The sequence below is a fragment of the Pistacia vera genome, unplaced genomic scaffold (genome assembly GCF_008641045.1).
Source record: "Pistacia vera cultivar Batoury unplaced genomic scaffold, PisVer_v2 Contig655, whole genome shotgun sequence".
In the NCBI taxonomy this organism is placed as follows: Eukaryota; Viridiplantae; Streptophyta; class Magnoliopsida; order Sapindales; family Anacardiaceae; genus Pistacia; species Pistacia vera.
In genome coordinates, this window is record NW_022196507.1 from 318,729 (window position 1) to 339,635 (window position 20,907).

Genomic DNA, 20,907 nt, shown 5'->3' on the forward strand with positions numbered 1-20,907 from the left:
TATTGAGCTGTATACTAATGCTAATTCCAGTGTCACAACACGCACATCAAAACCAAATATTAAAGAATTACAATATTTATTTATTAAAACCACCGACGGCTGGCTCCTACATTTTAAACTCTCGAAGATCTTAACAAAATCCAGATCCCACTCTCCATAGTTGGGTCAATACCTGCCATTTACCACACAATTTTGCAATTGCCAACTAGCTACTATGCTCACTGTCTCTCATGTTGAGTGGTAAGTACACTTGTTCTTTAACGATATATTTACATTCATTTTCTTGGGGTCCATAACCACCCCGCATTCCACTCTATTATAGAACTTGGGTTTCACTAGTCTCCCCAAAACATAAGCTTTTGAACGAACCATCAAGTTCAGTGTCAATGGCACTGCTTCGATCGGTGCACCATTTACACTGCCCAAGCTAGCTCCTCCTCCATACAATGGAATGTTATTTCCCTTCATCATCACTGTAATTGATCTCTGACTCTTTCTTGATTGATAAAACTTACGTGTCTGCAATATCCCAATTACCTAAATTAACTCACATAAAACTAATTAAGTAACTACACAAATGAGGTTAGTTACGTACTGTTCCAATGGCCACAGTGAGTTGAGAGAATGATAGATCTAGAGGTGTTGATGTTACATGTACACCAAAAAATGTAGCAGTGTTCCGAAATGTGAGCTTCACTGTGCAATTCATTGACACCATTTCAGTTGCTACTCCGGAGAAATCTGCTCCAGCTTGAACCACGAACTGGTCAAATTCAATGCTCTGCAATCAAAATAACCAATAACCATTTCACCAAATTAATTAACAAAGGAGTAATAATAATTAATAAAAGACTTATATATTAATGTATAAATAATGAAATCTGACCTTCATTGTGACGGTAGGTTTTTGAGGTCTACTAGCACCCCACAAGATCAAAGAAAACAAAGAAAAAAGCACAAAGAATCCCACAACAAAAGTAAGAAAATAGAAGCGACGAGAAAGACCACTGTGCATGTTTTCTCCATCAAGAAGTCCCTCTTCTTCAATGGCGTCAAACTCCTTCCATGGCTTGCGGGACTTCCGTTCATTATTCTTGCGATGGTGGTGGGGTTTTAGTGAGGCAGACAGGCGAGTGGAGGACGACTCACGAGAAGAATGAGGACCTAAAGAAGAGTTGGAATGAGAGTGAGGTGGTGAGCCCATGGGGCTGAGCACAGGCGTCGAGTGGAAGGAGTTTGTCGTCTTTTCACCATCGTGAGAATCTCTTGACGGGCTCTGCACGTAGTAAACTGCTCGGCGTGGAGATCGTGTGGGCGAGGACTGAGTCAGGCTACTTACCTCCGAGTCAGTTTTTGAGAGCTGAGCAGACATTGTTGTTTGATGTAGTTTTGTTTAATTCAACAGAGAGATGGAGAAGTAATACTGAGTGAGGGTGAGAATTTATATTTAATATATTTTCAGTGGTGGTTGTATGTGTAAGGAAGATCTATAACAATTTAAGGTACGTCCTGTTGGCGCACGTTATATTGAGCTTTGTTCAATGTCATCGAAGTCTTGAAGGTGATAGTAATAAATGGGAGATGGTGGATTTGTACGTAGACAGAGACTGGCAATTGTCTGGTTGTGGTTTTTGTATTATTTATTGTACCAAGTGCCAATTTTCATTAATGCCTTCACTAAGCACAATGTGAGTAATTACTAATTAATTGTTTAGGTGTATAGGGGTAATGAGTCTCTGTAAGGCTTATTATATACAACAAAAACTTCCTGGTGAGATCAATATTTGCCTCCTTCTTTAACTTTAATTTCTGATGAAGAGCATTATACGGGCTATTATATGAATGAGTCAATTATGTTCTCTTATCAGATCTCAGCCACTAGGTTCAATTAATAGCAAATAAATCAAGACGCCGTCGGTTGGACAACTAATTAGAAGATTATGGGAAAGGCCTTCAAGTCAAGACAACAAGACAAGTCTTTCTTCCATATCTACAGGCATGGCCCAACTGGCCAACTGCTCTTACGAGTTGAGCGCCTTAAAGAGCGCACAATTTGGTTTCAATTTTACTGGTCTTTATATTACCGATCGAAATTTGATATCCAACTTAAAATTATAAGTTTGTATTATGGATTATGCATATATTCTTATAATTTTTTATTTTATAACCGAGATGTCCGGATCAGTTTGTGCGTACCTCAACTAATTCGTAGAGTCTATTGAATACCTTACAAGGCTAAAAAATCAGGTAAACCATAATATTATTGTGATAGGTGATCCTAAAATTTGAATCCAAGAATGTAAGGAAGAGAACAAACTTACTTACTGGTATTGGCATATGGTAATTTTTAGCCAAATCTGATCTCCTGGGAAAATGCTAGAACTTAGTAAGTAGTACATGATTTAGATTTGAGAGAGAAGCCCATACTCCCCTGATTGGATCTTTTACAAGATCCTGTCACATGTCAATGCATCATATAATTATAAAAGAAAAAGGAAATTAATTTTATGATCTCACTACATGTCTACATCCCTACTAGGTCAAAGATCCACCATAATTTTTGCATGGCTGGATGACTTTAATTGTACGAGAGTGGACCTGGCGTATGGGCTTTGCGGGTCTTAGGCCATAATAAGGGCTTACCATTTTACCAGCTCAGTTGTGATCCTCTCGTTTAGTCATTTTCATATCTCACCAAATTTTAATGATGAGAGCTACAATATCTGGAACTTGTAAAACCATATCCTTTTTTTTTTTTTTTTATATCGAATATCTTATCATGCAGGTGGGTTTCGGATTTTGCTGTCAACCAAATATCAATGTTAGAGTATGTGCTGAAACTCATGACGAATCTAACATATGTTCTGTTTTTAGTTTCAAGGTCACACAAATTCTGAAGCAATTTAACATAATAGGGAGGAGCACCATTTTATTAATATACTTTTATTCGTGCTTTTCTTTATTTTTCACAAAACTTGTGGCTTATGGTTTAACTCTGGTTACTACAACTGGACTCCTCACCACATGCCTGCCTTCAGCATTTACCCAACTAAGAGAACCATGAACTACTAATTCTTTCATTACTTTTGGCCCCTCTATACTGAGTTTGTAGCTTCTCTTCTCATACTTGTGTTCAAAAATCAACCTGTTTGGCACAACATTCACCTTGAAACCTAGGGGTGTTCAAAAGAACCGATTGGAACCTGGCACGTGAGTATAAGGAGTTGACAAAGGATAACCGCGTGCTTCTTCAGAGCATCACTCACCAACACAATACAATACTGAATACACATCCATTGTTTAAGATTCTCCATGACCCTAATTTCAAATTACAAATGGTTCCTAATAAAATAAATCCTTTTTGATAAACTAACCGTACAAAGTACAAAAACACAGGCCTTAGCCGCCCTATCACTAGCCGTCCATATTGATTATTCAACTCCCTGGCCTTCCAATTTCCAACTACGTCTAGACTGTAGAGCTACAGGAGCCAACAAGTCCAAGATATGGAAGAAATATAAAATGAAAAAATAAGACCGAGGTGTGAATCCAATAATCCCCATGAATAGATGACGAAGGATTGTTTTGTTTGACGGAGTTCTTATCAAAAACCTTAGGTGCCCAAACTCTACACTACACACTTCAAAATCACTTTCTTGTTTGTTTCGCTTCTATTTTATATTTTCTCTATTGAGGGGGAATTATTACTTATTACTTGTTTATTATTGTCTTATAAAATTTTCTCCGCCAATGCTCTGTTTAATATGCACTCATCTGTCTGGATGGAGTATTGTTAGTTTTTAGATTTGGGTTTTACTTTAACACTGCTATTTCTTTCTTATTATCATGTTTTGGTGCGTTTGTTTGGGGTCTGTGTTTTTGGTTCGTTTTTTACGGTGGAGTGACCATGAGCATTTGTAGGCATTAATATTTATCTGTTTCATATTTTTAGGAAATAGGCTTAATGAGATATGAAATGTTTTGGAATCGGTGAGTGTCAATAATGGGGAGCTTGAGTGAAGAAGATGATCAATACTTTGACACCCGTGAGGACATGTCCTCTGTATCTGATTCGGGCTCCGATAGTCCGGAACATATGGATTCTGATTTCGGGGTCGTTAATACCTTGCCCAGTAGTTTTGGATATGAAATTTGGATTAAGAATCCGAATAGCATTCATGAACGGCGTGATAAATTTCTAAAATGGATGGCATTATGTGTAGATCAAACTGTGAGTGACACTCCTGGAAATGGTATAACTTCTTGTGACGAAGTTGAAGTGGAGATTGATAGACTCACTAAGAATAGTGAGGCAGTACTAGGATCATCCAGTTTTGATGATGGATTGTCGTGTAGTCAGTCTTCATTGTCTCACTGGTTGAGTGATGCGAGGGAATTGTATGATGGGACAACAGAAGAGAATTGTGTACGTCGAATTAGGAATTTGGATGATGGGACTGAGTTCATTGTGGATGAACTTGGGCAGGATGGTATGCTGGGGAGACTTCGTGAAGTGGGTTCAAACCGTTTACTTACTTTGGAGGAGTTTGAGAGGAGTATTGGTTTATCCCCCTTGGTTCAGCAAGTGATGCAGAGAGATGCTGGAGATGGGGGCATTTTGGGAGCAGCAAGAAAGCAGGTGAAGAAGGGGTGGTTGAGGAGACTAGGTTCTGTAGCCTGCATTGTGGATGGTGGAATGATAGCCAATGATTCCTACTCAATTACCAGGGCAAGGACTCAAAAAGTTAGGGTTCGATCTCACAGAAAGGGAACAAAGGAATTATCAGCTCTCTATATGGGACAAGATGTACAGGCCCATGAGGGTTCGATCTTAACAATGAAATTTAGTCCCAATGGTCAATACCTAGCGAGTGCTGGTGAAGATGGAATAGTACGTGTGTGGCAAGTGGTGGAGTCAGAGAGATCAGAGGATTTTGAAGCTGCTGATTGCGATCCTTCATGTGTGTACTTCACCACGAATAACCCTTCTGAACTTGTTCCTGTTTGCATGGATAAAGAGAATAAGGGTAAATTGAAGGGTGTACGGAAAACATCAGACTCAGCTTGTGTCATTTTTCCTCAGAAAGTTTTTCAAATATTGGAAAGACCGATCCATGAGTTCTTTGGACATTGTGGTGAGGTCTTAGATCTCTCATGGTCAAGGAATAAGGTTAGTGAAGGCTCAAAAGTAATTCACTTCTTTTTCTCTGAAATATATTTGGGTATCTAATTACCTGTACTCTGTGCAGTATCTCTTGTCATCCTCTGTTGATAAAACTGTTCTTTTGTGGCAATTGGGATGCGACCAATGCCTCAAAGTCTTTTCCCACAATAATTATGGTATGTCCTTCGCTGCTTGTTGGAGTTTCTTTGTAATGTATATCTGGTGTAAAAACATCAGTTATTGTTGACTGATAGCTCGGGCCATTTTTTATTTTTATCCCTTTTTTGATTTAATTTTGTGCTACTGTGTGATACAGTCACATGTGTTCAGTTTAATCCTGTGGATGATAATTACTTCATTAGCAGTTCCATAGATGGGAAGGTACGTATCTGGGCAATTCCTGTTTGCCAGGTTGTTGACTGGATTGACATCACTGAAATAGTCACGGCTCTTTGTTTTCGTCCTGATGGAAAGGTATGGTGAACTTTTTCCTTCATTATATTCTTAGAATGATAGCTTAATGTTTTCGATTATAATGGTTTTCAGTACACAATCTCCTTTCATGCAGGGTGTAGTTGTTGGCTCCATGACTGGGAATTGTCGATTTTATGATGCGTCAGGTAAATGTTTATTAATTATTACCAGACCTGTTCTCCTAAAACTATTTTGTGCTTAATTTTGAGTAATTTAATTGTGTTTGTGAAGTGAAAATATATTTAAACCTGATTATGGAACCTCCAGCCTTTGCCAAAGTTGTTTGTCGGTTATATGGGCCTTTTCGAAGAAGAGGATAAAGGCTTCATAATCCATGTGATTCCTATATCTAACTTGTGCTGAATAGACTTTGGAACTGCTTCTGCTGTATGGAACCTTTTGATTCATTTTTGAATTTCAATCTTAGTGGATCGGCTGGATTTTTATTGTTTTATACCTGGAGCTGTGATTTTGTAACCTGGTTGTAATATAGTTGGAAGTTATTTTCATCCAAACTTTATTCCATTGTCACTCATGATGGATGCATATTTGAAAGTTGATACGTTATATCATATCATGATGTAGGGGGTTGCTTTGGTGAACACTAACTGGTCTGTTTTGCAAGGATCGGATAATCGCCTACAATTGTATGCTCAAGTATGCTTACAAAGTAAGAAGAAATCTCCATTAAAGAGGATAACTGGCTTGCAGGTGATCTTTCTTATATGTTTCGTCTTATGGCATATGTGATGTGCATGTTCTCAAGCTTTTCATATTATGTGTTGAATATTTTACAAATTGATGATATCCTCGCTGCAGTTTTCTCCTGGTGACTCAACTAAAATGATGGTCACTTTTGCTGATTCACAAGTCCGAATTCTTCAAGGTGTAGATACAATCTACAAATTTCGAGGTTGGTGATTGTTTGCTTATTTTAATGTCACTTGTCAGGTATTGTTCACTAAGTAGCTATTGTGTAAATATAGTAAGTTGTCTGTTTGTTAGCTTACAGGCTCTGCTTAAAATGTTCATAGCCTTGGGTGGCAATGCTTCGATGATTTTTTTTGGGGGGTAAACCTTGGTTGTATGAGGGTTTTTTTTCTTTCTTCTTTTGCTGCAATGATTTGATACAATGTGCATTCGTATTGCAAAATAGGCGACCTTGTTACCTATGTATTTTTCTGGTTTTTGGACCATTATTGTGTTATTCAACTTCTTATCCCTAGGTAGCTCTTGCATCTCCTCTTAGAGTTCTTTCCTCCCATTTTTTTTTTTTTTTTTTTTTTCAGGCCTGCATAACTCCTGGAGTCAGATATCAGCATCATTCACCTCAGATGGGAGGCATGTTGTCTCAGCAAGTGATGACTCTAATGTCTACATGTGGAATTATGTTAGTCATGATGGGCCTGTGCCCCAAACTAGGAAAAATTGGTCATGTGAACGTTTTTTCTCAAATAATGTGTCTGTTGCCATTCCCTGGTGTGGGATGACATGTGGGAACTCTATCTTTTCAAGCATATCAGGAGCAGCCACATCCTTTGGGGTTCCAGATAACTTCTGGGGATGCAGTGAGAGAAGGTCACAGCAATCTGAGTTGGGTGAGAGTTCTCAATGCAAATTACCATTCTCTTCTCCTGAACATTTTCCACTGAACCATGGAATATTTTCAAAGTCTTTGCCCAAGGGGTCTGCGACATGGCCTGAGGAGAAGCTTCTCCCTCCAAGCTCAATGGTTTTATCGTCTGCAATGCTTAAATCCCAGTACAAGTTTCTCAATACATCTTTACAAAGCACACATGGTTCTCCCCATGCGTGGGGCCTGGTTATTGTAACTGCTGGTTGGGATGGACGGATCAGATTCTTCCAGAATTATGGATTACCAATTCGCCTGTAGACTTATCTAGGTTGACATTTTTTTTGGTGAAATGTGGGATCAGCTCATACAATATGCAGTCTTGTGAATCCAGAAATGGTGCCCAAAGGACTTAACTTCGACTACTTGTTTCACTCATCAACTGGATTTCAGCTGCAATCCCCAGCCAGAGTAAGTCCTGGATGGAATAGGTAAACATATGAATGAGCTTTATGTATACCATGTTAAAGGCAATCCTGGTTCTTCGGCAAGAGTTTAATGGACACTTATAGGAGTGTTACAATAGAATAAAATGTTGTTCATTTGCGGTGTAGTTAGGCTCGTGTTAAGAAGTGGATATAATATGGGTGGTTTACATGTAATTATACCATTCTTTGATTTGTTTATGTAGAAATAGTCCCATCTACCTGTCTCAACGGAAGTAAAGGATCATGTCCCATCTGACTTTTGATGGGGATTGATTCAAAAATGGAGATGCTTTGGGGGATGATACATTAGAAAATGAAAATGAAAATGAAAATGCACGAGGAGAGAGAAGTAAAGGAAGTAGTAGTGGGGTTGTTTTCCTCGTTATATGTTAGTTGGGTGGTTGAATAATCGATGTCTAGTGGTGCACAGGCTAGTTTTGGGCCATTTGTTGGGGCTCTTATATTATTGGAGTCATTTGTGTCAACGGTTCAGGTGTAGTCAGAAAGTATTGTAATTAGTTAATTTGGAAGTTAGAATTATAATTTAATCATTCTATGTGTAATATACAATATATTTACTTTTTCAATTAAATTAAATATGTTCTATATCATAAATGCAGGCATACGTTAAAGTTTCTGAAATGCTAGAGGGCCTCATCATGCGATGATCAAATTACAATAAAATCTTTTTATAGCCATAATGGTGGGATCAATTAATTTTATTATTATGAGAATATTATAACTTAATAATGATGTAGTTACAAAAACTATTGTTTCTATTTCTTATTTTATAAGTTATATTTTAGTAATACAGTATTAGGATTTCAATTCATATTTTAGTATTATTAGGATTTCAATTTAGCATTTCAATTGTCTACTTTAAAATAGATAGAAGATTATGTCTTAGAACTAATAAAGATATGTGTCATTGATGGAACTTTAAATACAGTTGATGTATGATCAATTGATGTGAAGTCACTGACAATTATCAATGGTTTTAAGCATTGCAAAATTAAGAACCCCGAAGCTGATGTCGATGAATTGCAAGTTACAAATAAAGTTGATGAAAAGAATAAAATAGTCATTGCAGAATTGAGTGATCAGATTCGACAACTTCACAACACAAATCAAATGGATATTAATTTCTTCTTCGATTATCGAAATGAGCAACAAATCGTGTATGTTTTAACTGAAGAATAAATTATTGCTGCAATTAGACAAGAAGAAAAAAGAAATAAACCTGAGGATGATAGTACGGAAATTCAAAAAGTTTCGTGCCATGAGACTTTAAACATGCCTGAGAAGCTAAAAATATTTTGGTTTCAACAAGAATGTATCCATGCTATCGAATTATTACTTACTCGCAAGTTAAAATATGTGATAACAACTCTAAAGCATAAATTATTATCCCAAACAACTTTAGATAAATATTTTATTTCATCTTAAACATTTACTGTGATATAATTTTTTTTTTTTTTTTGTAATATATATATATAATTATTAGTTTATTACTATAAAGGCGACTTTCCTTAAAGTCTGAATTAGAAAAATTATAACTTATTACAATGTGAAGTTTATTCTTATTTATAACTATCATAAATTGGGATTATAATTTTTTATAATTATATAAAGTTTTTTTTTATATAGCGTATCACTGTAGAGAGATTTTAATATATTTGACAAGAGAATTAGGAATGGTTGTAATCATATAAAGACAGATTGCAAGAATCAAGGTCAAGATTGAGCAGAGCACATCTAGCCTACAATCAAGCAAGATCATTCACAATCAAGTTTGTATATTTTTGTAACTGCTGCATATCTGTAACTGCTGCATAATTTTAGCTAAATTGATGTACATTGCCATAAATAGTTTTTCCTAACTGTGTATATAAGTCAGCACAAATTACATCAATAAAGCGTGGGAAAATTGTTCATTGAAACCATTGTAATATTCATTCTTTTATATGGTATCAGAAGTGTCGATCTCTAACGAGTCAACGATCCAAATCTCCACTATGTCTTCCTCCTCTGATCAAAATCCAACCTTTACCCTCAACACCCAACCTCCTTCCGCAACAGACAAACAACTCATTGCTCTCAATATCACTACCTAAATCAATGAAAAATTAACTCCCTCCACCTTCCCTCAATGACGTGCTCAATTTAAAGCACTCCTCATCGGTTATGATTTACTCGACTATGTCGAGGGCACCTCTTTGTGCCCCTCTTCCACTGCAACTGCCGCTGAAAAGCTATGCAAGACCCACTGGATCCGACAGGATAAACTTCTTTTGAGTGCCCTTCTAGCCTCCACCTCTCTGTCAATCACACCACTCATTGCTACGGCAAAGACCTCTCATATATGAAGCCTGGAAAAAACTAAAAACCTTATATGCTAACCAATCACGCACTCGTGCCATGCAGTTAAAGGAGGAGCTCACCTTAATCCAGCGCGACAATCGATCGATCACAAACTATCTTCATGTTGTGAAGGCCTTGGCTGATGAAATCGCCATTATTGATCATCCTATTTCCAATGACAATTTAACTCTCTATGTCTTGAACGGGTTAGGATCGGATTTCTGGGAGATTGCTGCACCAATCCGAGCACGAGAGAAGTCCCTGGTGTTTGAAGAGCTGTGTTTGAAGAGCTGCACGATCTCTTGGTTGGTCATGAATCTTATCTTCGGCGTTTGGAGATAGCTACTCAGCAAATGGTGATGACGGCTAATTACACAACTAAGGGCAAGTCTTCTTCTGGAGGTGACTTTTCAAAGACTTCTTATGCACCAAATGGGTATCAACGTAACCAAGGCCAAATCCCAACCCGTCCATTTAATAGTCACCAACGTGATGGCCGACGTCCTAATAATGGATCTAGTAAGCATAACAACACTCAGAAACGTTACACGCCCTGCTGTCAGTTGTGTGAGAAAATGGGTCATACTGCAAAATATTGTCCTCAGCTACAGTCCAATGAATTTACAGCCAACTGCATCACTTCTTCTAATGGAAAAGACAAATCATGGCTCATGGACTCAGCAGCCTCTCACAATATAACAGGTGATCTTGCAAATTTATCCATTCACTCTGAATATGATGGTACTGATGAAGTAATTCTTGGTGATGGTTCAGGTTTGACTGTCTCTCACATTGGTTCTTTGAAATTACACTCACCCAAACGCACCTTTATCTTAAGTGATACTCTTTGCGTTCCAAATCTTTCTAAAAATTTAATTTCCGTTCATCATCTCACCAAACAAAATAATGTTTTTGTTGAATTTCACCCATTTCATTTCTTTGTGGAGGACAAGATCACGGGGGCGATTCTACTTCGAGGAGAATGTGAAAACGGTGTTTACACCTTCCCGAAATCAATGATGTCTTCCCCCTCCAAAATGGTTGCTAATGTGCATGAACGGACCTCCATTGATGGGTGGCACAAGCGTCTTGGGCATCCATCTCTTCGAATAGTCCAACATCTTGTTAAAACAATTTCTCTTCCTGTTGCCAAAACAAATAAAATTTCTCAATTGTGTAATTCTTGTTCCATCAATAAAGCACATCAACAACCTTTTCATTCAAATAGTCTTCAAAGTCATGAACCACTTGAACTTATTTACACTGATGTTTGGGGACCCGCACATTATATTGGAGTCGACGGATCTCATTATTATCTCATATTGGTTGACCATTTCACAAAATATATGTGGTTCTATCCAATGGCTACCAAATCCGGGGTATCTACTATTTTTCCTCACTTTAAAAAATTTGTCAAAACACGCTTCCAAACCAAAATAAAAAATTTGTACTCTGATAATGGTGGCGAATTCATTGCTTTAAAACCATTTTTATTGACCAATGGTATTGGTCATTATACCACCGCCCCACACACCCCACAACAAAATGGTGTTTTCGAGCATCGTCACTGTCATTTAGTTGAAACGGGTCTCACTCTTCTCCATGATGCATTGTTACCTCTTTCCTATTGGCCTCATGCTTTTCAAACAGCATCCTATCTAATCAATAGGCAACCCACTCCTCTTCTTCAAAATATTTCCCCTTTTAAAGCTCTTTTTGGTCAAAAACCAAATTATCTCAAATTGAGAAAATTTGGATGTCTTTGTTACCCACTTACCTGGCCCTATAACACCCACAAAATACAGCCAAAATCATCACCTTGTGTGTTCCTTGGATACTCTAAAGTCCAAAGTGCTTACAAATGCCTTGACCTCAAAACTCAAAAGATCTACACTTCTAGGCATGTTCTGTTTGATGAACCAAACACTCCCACTGTGTCTTCTTCAAACCCGAAAACCCACACACCACCAACCCCAAATACTTCTTTGTTCTTTGATGCCCAAGTCACGCCCGTGTCCTTGTCGATGCCATCTGCTCTACTGCCCTCATCCACAACTTCGGAAGGTGTAAATGCCGTTGACGTAGTCTCCTCAGGTAATCTGCTCAACTCTTCTTCTTCTTTGCTTCAGATTTCATCTGAAAATCTAAATCATAATTCCTTGAATTTGAATTCATCATCTCCTAGTTCTAGTTCGCATCCTTGTGTGAATGATTCCAACTCACTGGTTCCTCATCCCTCATCTGTTTCACAACCACTAGGACAAGCTGAAACTTTCCAAAATCTGACTGCTCAAAACCCATATCCACCACCAGTTCAACGCCTTCACCAAATGACCACTTGGTCTATGAACAAAATTTTTAAACCCAAACAACTTAATTCAGTGTCTAAACATCCACTCCCTGAGTCCATTGAACCAACCTGTGTGAGTCAGGCTTTGTCTCAACCACAGTGGCGTGATGCTATGTCAAATGAGCTTACAGCTCTCATGAAACATGACATTTGGGATTTAGTGCCACCTCCTCTGAATTGTAATCCAGTGGGCTGCAAGTGGGTGTTCCGGGTAAAAAGGAAATCTGATGGGTCAGTGGATCGATTCAAAGCCCGTTTAGTTGCAAAGGGCTATAATCAACGTCCTGAGCTTGATTACAAAGAAACCTTCAGTCAAGTGGTTAAACCAGCCACAATTAGAACAGTTTTGTCTATTGCTGTTTTGAATGGTTGGGAGTTAAGGCAAATGGATGTTAATAATGCCTTTTTACATGGTGCATTGTCTGAAACGGTATTTATGATGCAACCCCCGGGGTTCAAAGATCCATCTAAACCCAATCATGTTTGCAGACTCCAAAAAGCAATATATGGGCTTAAACAAGCCCCTCGGGCTTGGTACAATACACTGAAAAATGCACTACTTGAGCTTGGGTTTGAAAATTCTATAGCTGATTCGTCCTTATTTATTTATAGAAAGGATTCTGTAATTTGTTATTTCTTGGTATATGTCGATGATCTTGTGATTACAGGAAATAACAAAATTTTTGTGGCTTCAATTATCAAGCAATTGGGAGATCGTTTTTCTCTTAAGGATATGGGTCTACTTCATTACTTCCTAGGTGTGGAAGTTGTACCTATTCAGGCAGGCCTTTTTTCTCTCACAACACAAGTACATTCGAGAGCTATTGTCCAATACCAACATGAGCAGCGCCAAAGATGTTTCCACTCGTCTTTCCACAACTCAGTCACTCAAGTTACTTGATGGCACAGCCAATGTGGACAGCACGGAATATAGAAGAATTATTGGCAGCCTGCAGTATCTTTCTTTGACCCGTCCAGATATTTCATTCGCAGTCAATAAATTGTCTCAATTCATGCACAAGCCTACCTCCACTCACTTCGCAGCAACAAAAAGGCTTCTACGCTACTTAAAGCAAACTCTTTTCCATGGTATACAGCTCACCAAATATGGACCTCCAGCTTTAGTTACCTATTCCGATGCCGATTGGGCTGGAAATGTTGATGATCGTACCTCCACATCTGCCTATATCAGCTTCTTAGGCTCAAATCCCATTTCATGGAGCTTATAGAAACAAAGAGCAGTTGCAAGATCTACCACCGAAGCTGAATATCGAGCTTTTGCAAATGCGGCATCTGAAACAATATGGCTTCTTGCTCTTCTTCATGAGTTGGGTTTTCCACTAAAAGCTGCCCCCTCGCTACTGTGTGATAATCTTGGTGCTACGCACCTAAACTTTAATCCGGTTCAACATTCACGCATGAAACATATATAAATCGATCTTCATTTTGTGCGTGATCTTGTTCAACGTGGCTCTCTCCAAGTTAGACATGTTCATACCCAAGATCAATTGGCTGACTTGTTGACAAAACCATTGTCCAGACAGAGAACAGAAATTTTGAGAAACAAAATTGGGCTTGTTGATGGAACTCAATCTTGCGGGGGCGTATAAAGACAGATTGCAAGAATCAAGGTCAAGATTGAGCAGAGCACATCTAGCCTACAATCAAGCAAGATCATTCACAATCAAGTCTGTATATTTTTGTAACTGGTGCATATCTGTAACTGTTGCATAATTTTAGCTAAATTGATGTACATTGCCGTAAATAGTTTTTCCTAGCTGTGTATATAAGTAAGCACAAATTACATCAATAAAGCGTGGGAAAATTGTTCATTGGAACCATTGTAATCTTCATTCTTTTATAAATCAGAACAATGAGAACACATGTTGTGGGTCATTTTGAATAGTGCTCACCTTCATACCCTTTGTCTGTACCACTTTTCCACCTTCTGTTCACTCTATCTATATAGTTCCTAAGTTTGGATTTAATTAGGCCTTTTAAAACAAAACAAATGATAATTTTATGATTTAACATTCAGATATTTAAAAAGTGATTAGAAGAAGTATATACATCATCCCAAACTTCAAATCTAAACAAATAATTGATTTTGGCCATCCATCTTTATTCTTCTTCTTCTACTTTTGTGTGGGGATAATCGAAAGGGACTTTGCAAAGAGGCTAAGCCGTTGAAAGTTTAATTAGTTGGAATGTCAATATCAAGGCATTTGTTTTCTTAATGAATAATGACCCTCGCTAAATGTCCATATCTGTAATGGAATCAAATATTCCAAGTTTTTAAATCTTCACCTATCAGTAATTATTTAATTTTGGGATTCTTGCTTGATTATTTAATTAACTTCCATTTGATCAATCACTACGCATGTGGAAAGAAAATGGGGGTATGGTTTTTAAATTTGAAATGAGTTCATACATTAATTTATTTGCATTTCGATTTCGATGCAGAGATATTGCTAAGGTCAAAGATTAGGTCTATTAATTGACATGATGGGATGTTGGTTAGTAGACTATGAGTTTCTTTTGATTTTGAAGAATTAGATATAGAAATTTTATGTAGAGATATTTCCGTAAAATAATGTTGGGTGCGTTTGGTTCCCTATTTCTATCTATATTCCTAATCCTATTCTCCAAATAATGTTTGGCACATTATTCCAGAAATATTACCCTATTTTTTTAATTAATTTTAGACCCCATAAGGTTATTAATTTCATTAAATACCCCTGAAAAAAAGTTTAAAAATTAACAAAAACACCTCCATCATCCTATACTTGCCAGATTCCGACAACCACGGTCGGTGATAGCCGGAATCTGTACAACGGCCTACCTGTCTACCATAAATGGCTGGAAGTTCACCGATCTGGCCTTTTTCCACCAGATCCACCACGGATCTAGCCGAAAAAGGCCAGATCTTTGGCCATCGTTGACCAAAAATGACGGCCACATCTTTGGCCGTCGCTGACGGCCAAAGATGGACTTCTTTTGACGTCTTCTGATCGTCGATGGCAACATTTGGCAGCGATGGCCAAAGATGGACTTCTTTTGACGTTTTTCAGTCGTCGACGACAACATTTGGCCGTAAATCTGGTCTTTGCCAGCCAGATCCATGGTTGATCTGACCTATTGTGGATCTGACCGGAAAAGGCCATAACGATGTGTTACGGCACAGATCTAACCGGTCTGTGTTGTAACAAATTTTTTTGGCCAGATTCCAACTGTGGTGGCCGGAATCTGACACTGTAGGTGGTGAGGGTGTTTTTGTCATTTTATATATTAGGGTCTTTAATTAAATTAGTAAACCTAAGGGTTTTTTCATAAATTTTTAAAGTTTACCTCGTAATACTCCCCTATCCAACAACCCAATATTATTCCTAAAATCTTATCCAGAATAATGAACCAAACGCACTCGTTGTGTTTAATAATTGAGTTATAAAGGGTTTAACGAGTTACAATAACATTACTTTGTTATTACTATTTTAGATAATACTATACTTATAATTCAATATCACAAATTTTCTCTTACAATATTGAAATGACAGTTCATAATTGGTCACCTCATAAGTATGTCTCATCTGTTCATTACGGGTTTTATCTGTCTAATTACGAATTGATCAATTATGAATTATTACGGTAGAAATGTGAGAAAAAATTTATAAGATTGAATTATGAACCTATCTTTATTGTATTCTTTTTTTGTAAGTCTTATTAAAATTTGACCACGTAAGTGAATACTTTCTCCTTCTAAGTGGGCATTAGATGTTGACAAAGGCTGCGGTGGCAGGTCTCCGTCTCTCTCTCTCAAGTGCAGGTTGGCTTTGAAAGTCCAAGACTCAATAATTAAGTTCAAGTGGCTGAAAATTTAAATGGATAATACTACACATTCATTATTTTTATATAATATTATGTGATAAAATATGATTGGTTAATTTAAAGTTAAAAAGTTAAAATTTAACTTTAAATTAGCCAATCATATCTTGTCATATAATGTTGTATGTGAAATGATGTATGTGTAGTATTATTCAAATTCAAATTACAGTAAAGGAGAGTGGACCATCTACTAGCTATTATCGTTTTTTATCAAATGATGCAACACATAAATGCTTGCCCATTAGTTCACTCTTATAAATGAGATCATATTCACACAACATTAACTTTTTACCTTAAGTTGCGGAAAGGATTGATGAAAAAAGGAAGGCATACGTACGAGCATAATTAAGAACATTAATATTGTGAGTTGTATACATGTTTCAGTCACTTCCCAAATACTAGATGCCTTTTGTTTTTCTTTTTTATACCAAATGGCAACCATACTTTACAAATTTGCAGGAGAGTGAGGTTATTACGAAGCGTCTAAGTTATAACATTTAAGATCCTATACTCACTGTCGAGTCCAAACCACCTTGCCTTGATGCTAAGCTCGGCATCCTCACTATCACCTTTCCCTCAGTGACTTCTGCCTTAATAGACAGGTAGAAGGTAGGTGTACGAACATGAGACATGTGTATAAATTATAATGTCAGTGGAAGTGTTCCAGGCACTCATAAATCACAAATCACATCAAGTGAAAAGGGCCCAATATCGAGGTACAATATAATATTGAGGGCAGTTTGGATGGCGTAAATAAGATAACGGGTAATATTAGTTTATTTGGTAAGATTTTTGTATTTTGTTTATAAGTAATAAAATATTATTATAATCTTTTTTCGTAATCTTTTATTGTAAATAGCGGTTATTATTGGTAATGTGGGGGGTAATCTTATTACCTTACTAAAGACTGTTATTAAAACATTATCGGAATGATATGATTTTTCTTCTTATTTTGCCTTTAATTAAAAACTATTTCGGATATAATTGTCTTTAAATGTCTACTAAATAACAATTTCTCAACCCCCGACATTTGAGAAATTAGCTAAAACACCCCAACCACAAAAAAAGTTTAAAAGTTAACAAAATACCCCCAACCACCCAAGACCACCGTTGGCCGTGACTCACTGCCGTCAGCAGCTGGCGTTAATCGTTGTAATGGTGCACGACCGACGGGATCTGGCCGGTCGTGCGTCGGAAACGGCCAGATCTGGTGTTTCCATGGCCGTTTCATAGCCAAAGATGTGGTCATGCTGCAACATTTCACGGCCAAAGATCTGGCCTTTTCATTGCCAGATCGGTGGCCGTTTCACAGCTACACCTTTGGCCATGAAATGGCTATAGATCTGACCGTGAAAAGGTCATGGGTTTGTGATCCATGACCATTTCTAGCTTTGTCGACGCACGGTCGGCCATATACGGTCAATCGTGCACCATTCTGTCGACTTCCGGCAACGGTCGGTGATGGTGGCTAGCTGTCAGTAATGACTTCGGATGGGTGGGGGTAATTTTGCTACAAATTAAAGTTTTATATGGCTGTGATGTTTTAGCAAAATTTCAAATGTTGAGAGTTAAAGGAAATGATTCAAAAAATAATAATAAAAATACTATTATATTAATATTTAAAAAAAAAGAGCAATTTAATAATCTATATAACATACCCATCCATTTATCCTTCCAATTAAACATATTATTCATCAATTTATTCAAACCAACTAAATATATTTTTTAAACATTCTTAATAATTTTCAAGATAATCTTTTTTTTTTGTTAATATAATATACTCTTATAATAAAATATTATATAATCTAAACTAAGCGTTGAATGTTGGCAGAGTTTAGGGGAAAAATATTTAGGAAATGTTCGCTGTTACCACACAGACAAAGAAGCCATATTGCCGTGTTTACTAATGATTGGAACTTAATTTTGTAACCAACCGCAGCATTTTTTTCTGGTCCAATATTGTTCAATGTATCATGTTTTACATTTCCCAAAATTGAAAGGGGAAACTGTATTTCAATTTTGGGAAAAGTAAAACACAATTTAGAAGTACAATACAATTGATTTACCTGAATGTAATCATAGGCTGCAGAGACTTGTGGAGTAGACTCTGGATAGAGATGTAGAATTATGTCAGATCTCACACGTGTTAATTACCACTCCAGAACTATATGCACCAAGCACAAGGTTGAGTGTAGGAGAAATTATTTACTTTTCATTAACTCTACCATTACCATTCTTGTTTGTGGTGTGTTGTGGGCTATCATTTTGGAATTGATTAATGAAGAGATATGTTTCTATTATTAGATATATTTTTTAGATTTAAAACTATTCAATTTATTAAAGACTAACTGTTCACTATATATTAAGGTATCTGCATGCAGTGGAATGGCAGATAGCAAGAAGAGTCGTTGAGATAAGTGTGCAGTTCATGAAAGTAAAGTAAAATGGTGAGAAGAACTGTACAATTTGATAGTATAAATAGCTTATGTTTTATGAATACGTAACATATCCCACTTTCCTTTAGAGATTTGCAGGCAGACTTGCCCTTCTTAATTATGAAGTCACCATGGCGGTTATTTAGAAACTCTCCCTAAGTATTGCAAGGAAGAGAATCTTATAAGTCCGATTATATGGTGACGGCCGCCATTGTCATTTCTTGTACTTGATAGAAGCATCAGTCACTGGATCCTATTCTTTGCTCGTCTAATCAATTCTTTCATTTTCTCTCTCCTGGGATATTCTATCAGAAAAATGGGAAGGGCTCCCTGTTGTTCTAAGGTTGGCTTGCATAGAGGTCCGTGGACTCCAAGAGAAGACACTTTGCTTACCAAATACATCCAAGCACATGGTGAAGGCCACTGGAGATCCTTGCCTAAAAAAGCTGGTAATCTCATCACTACTACTCATTTTCTATTCCTTCTTGATTATTTGAGTCACATTTGGGTGGGAGATTCCTTTCTCTCGCTGATTTTTTCATTATTGGGGCTTATATTAATATATGGATCTTCTCGGTTGTGCAGGGCTTCTTAGATGTGGAAAGAGTTGCAGATTAAGATGGATGAACTATCTAAGACCAGATATCAAGAGAGGGAACATAACTCCTGATGAGGAAGATCTTATTATCAGATTGCATGCGTTACTTGGAAATCGGTGGTCTCTCATTGCAGGAAGGCTTCCCGGTCGAACCGATAACGAGATAAAGAATTATTGGAACACTCATCTCAGCAAAAGACTTAGAAACCAAGGAACCGACCCAAACACCCATAGGAAATTATCAGATGACCGAGTTACTCAAGATGCAAGGAAGAGAAGAAATAGCAAGAACAATAACCACAAAAAGAACCAGAATTATAAAAATAAGACCAAACCAACTGTGGAGCCACAAAAGCACAAGGTCCATCTCCCAAAGCCCATCAGAGTTACTTCTTTCGTATTACCAATAAATGAAAGTTTTAAGTTCAATAATTTATTCAGTACTGTTTCAAATGGCCATGGAGAATTCAGTACAGAAGTTCCTTGTTGCAGTTTCAAAGATAGTGATAATGGTCATGGAGCTGGATTTCTCGTGGGCGATCACGATGACGACATAGTCAACGGAAGTGATTTTGAGTACCAAATATCTCAGGTATTCACCGGTGAAAACACGTTAGAGAAGCTTTACGAAGAATATCTACAGATATTGAAGGATGAAGATGACCAAGTGCAGCTAGATTCCTTTGCGGAGTCATTATTAATTTGAAAAAAAATAGAAAAAAACATTTAGTGGGCTTGTGCATGCTGATGTATCGGTTGGTGGAAGGAATTCAATTCTTCCATAGAAGTTTTAATCCTGTTAGCTTTTCACGTGCTTACCTTCTAGTTCCAGCCAACGTTTATGTATTTAATAAATAAATAAATAAAATCATGATTGTTAATAGTGATAGTGATAGTGATTATGATATGTCGTTGGTAATTTATATGGTTATGTTTTGCTTTCATGGTAAACTTTTTTTTTTTTAATGAAACAAAATCCAATAGTGTTTAATTGCTTGGCATAGAAACTGAGCAATATATGAAATATAATAATACTTTAGATTGACAAATTATTGTCTTTAGAACAATTTGTCTCATTCTAAAATAGTTTATAATCTGAATTTATACATATAATCACTGGGGACCTGCTTATTCTTTTATCCCAGTATCTTTGAAACAAGATCTAGAGAGTATACTTTTAAAAAATTTAAATTAACACCACTATTTATATACAAATTTTTTGGTGAGTTTTCTAATACAATATTCAAATAAAAAAATTAAGTAATTTTTATTAATTTCTTCAATTTAAATTACTTTGAAAGCTTTATCTATACCCTTAAATTTAAAAACATGGCAACCCTATGTTATTTTCGAGGACTATTTATGTTTTTCTTATGATAGAGAATAAGGTCGATTAATAAAGAAATTTTGATATAATAATTAAGAAATATTCAAAATTCTCCTTGAGAAAATCCTATGAATAAAATTCTCCCAGACACAAATAGAGGTGATCATTGGGCCTCTTACCCGACTGGCAGTTCCAGTGTTCCAATGAATTAATTGAGATACGCATAAGTTGGCCTGGACACTCCAGATAATTAAA

The 20,907-nt window shown here is 36.8% G+C and overlaps 3 protein-coding genes across 3 annotated transcripts; 2 read left to right on the forward strand and 1 right to left on the reverse strand.

The window, feature by feature from the left end:
• Nucleotides 1–59: 59 nt before the first annotated feature.
• LOC116111998 lies at nucleotides 60–1,372 on the reverse strand. Its single transcript, XM_031398171.1, has 3 exons — nucleotides 887–1,372; nucleotides 596–781; nucleotides 60–519 (listed from the first exon to the last, which is right to left on the reverse strand). The coding sequence occupies exons 1-3, from the start codon at nucleotides 1,370–1,372 to the stop codon at nucleotides 229–231; spliced, it is 963 nt and encodes a 320-aa protein (XP_031254031.1). The 3' UTR covers nucleotides 60–228.
• Nucleotides 1,373–3,605: 2,233 nt separating this feature from the next.
• LOC116111974 (uncharacterized WD repeat-containing protein alr3466-like) lies at nucleotides 3,606–8,223 on the forward strand. Its single transcript, XM_031398150.1, has 7 exons — nucleotides 3,606–5,170; nucleotides 5,250–5,340; nucleotides 5,481–5,638; nucleotides 5,733–5,784; nucleotides 6,264–6,349; nucleotides 6,458–6,551; nucleotides 6,928–8,223. The coding sequence occupies exons 1-7, from the start codon at nucleotides 4,004–4,006 to the stop codon at nucleotides 7,530–7,532; spliced, it is 2,253 nt and encodes a 750-aa protein (XP_031254010.1). The 5' UTR covers nucleotides 3,606–4,003; the 3' UTR covers nucleotides 7,533–8,223.
• Nucleotides 8,224–18,809: 10,586 nt separating this feature from the next.
• Nucleotides 18,810–20,214, forward strand: LOC116111959 (myb-related protein 308-like). Its single transcript, XM_031398130.1, has 2 exons — nucleotides 18,810–19,176; nucleotides 19,313–20,214. The coding sequence occupies exons 1-2, from the start codon at nucleotides 19,044–19,046 to the stop codon at nucleotides 20,029–20,031; spliced, it is 852 nt and encodes a 283-aa protein (XP_031253990.1). The 5' UTR covers nucleotides 18,810–19,043; the 3' UTR covers nucleotides 20,032–20,214.
• Nucleotides 20,215–20,907: the final 693 nt, after the last annotated feature.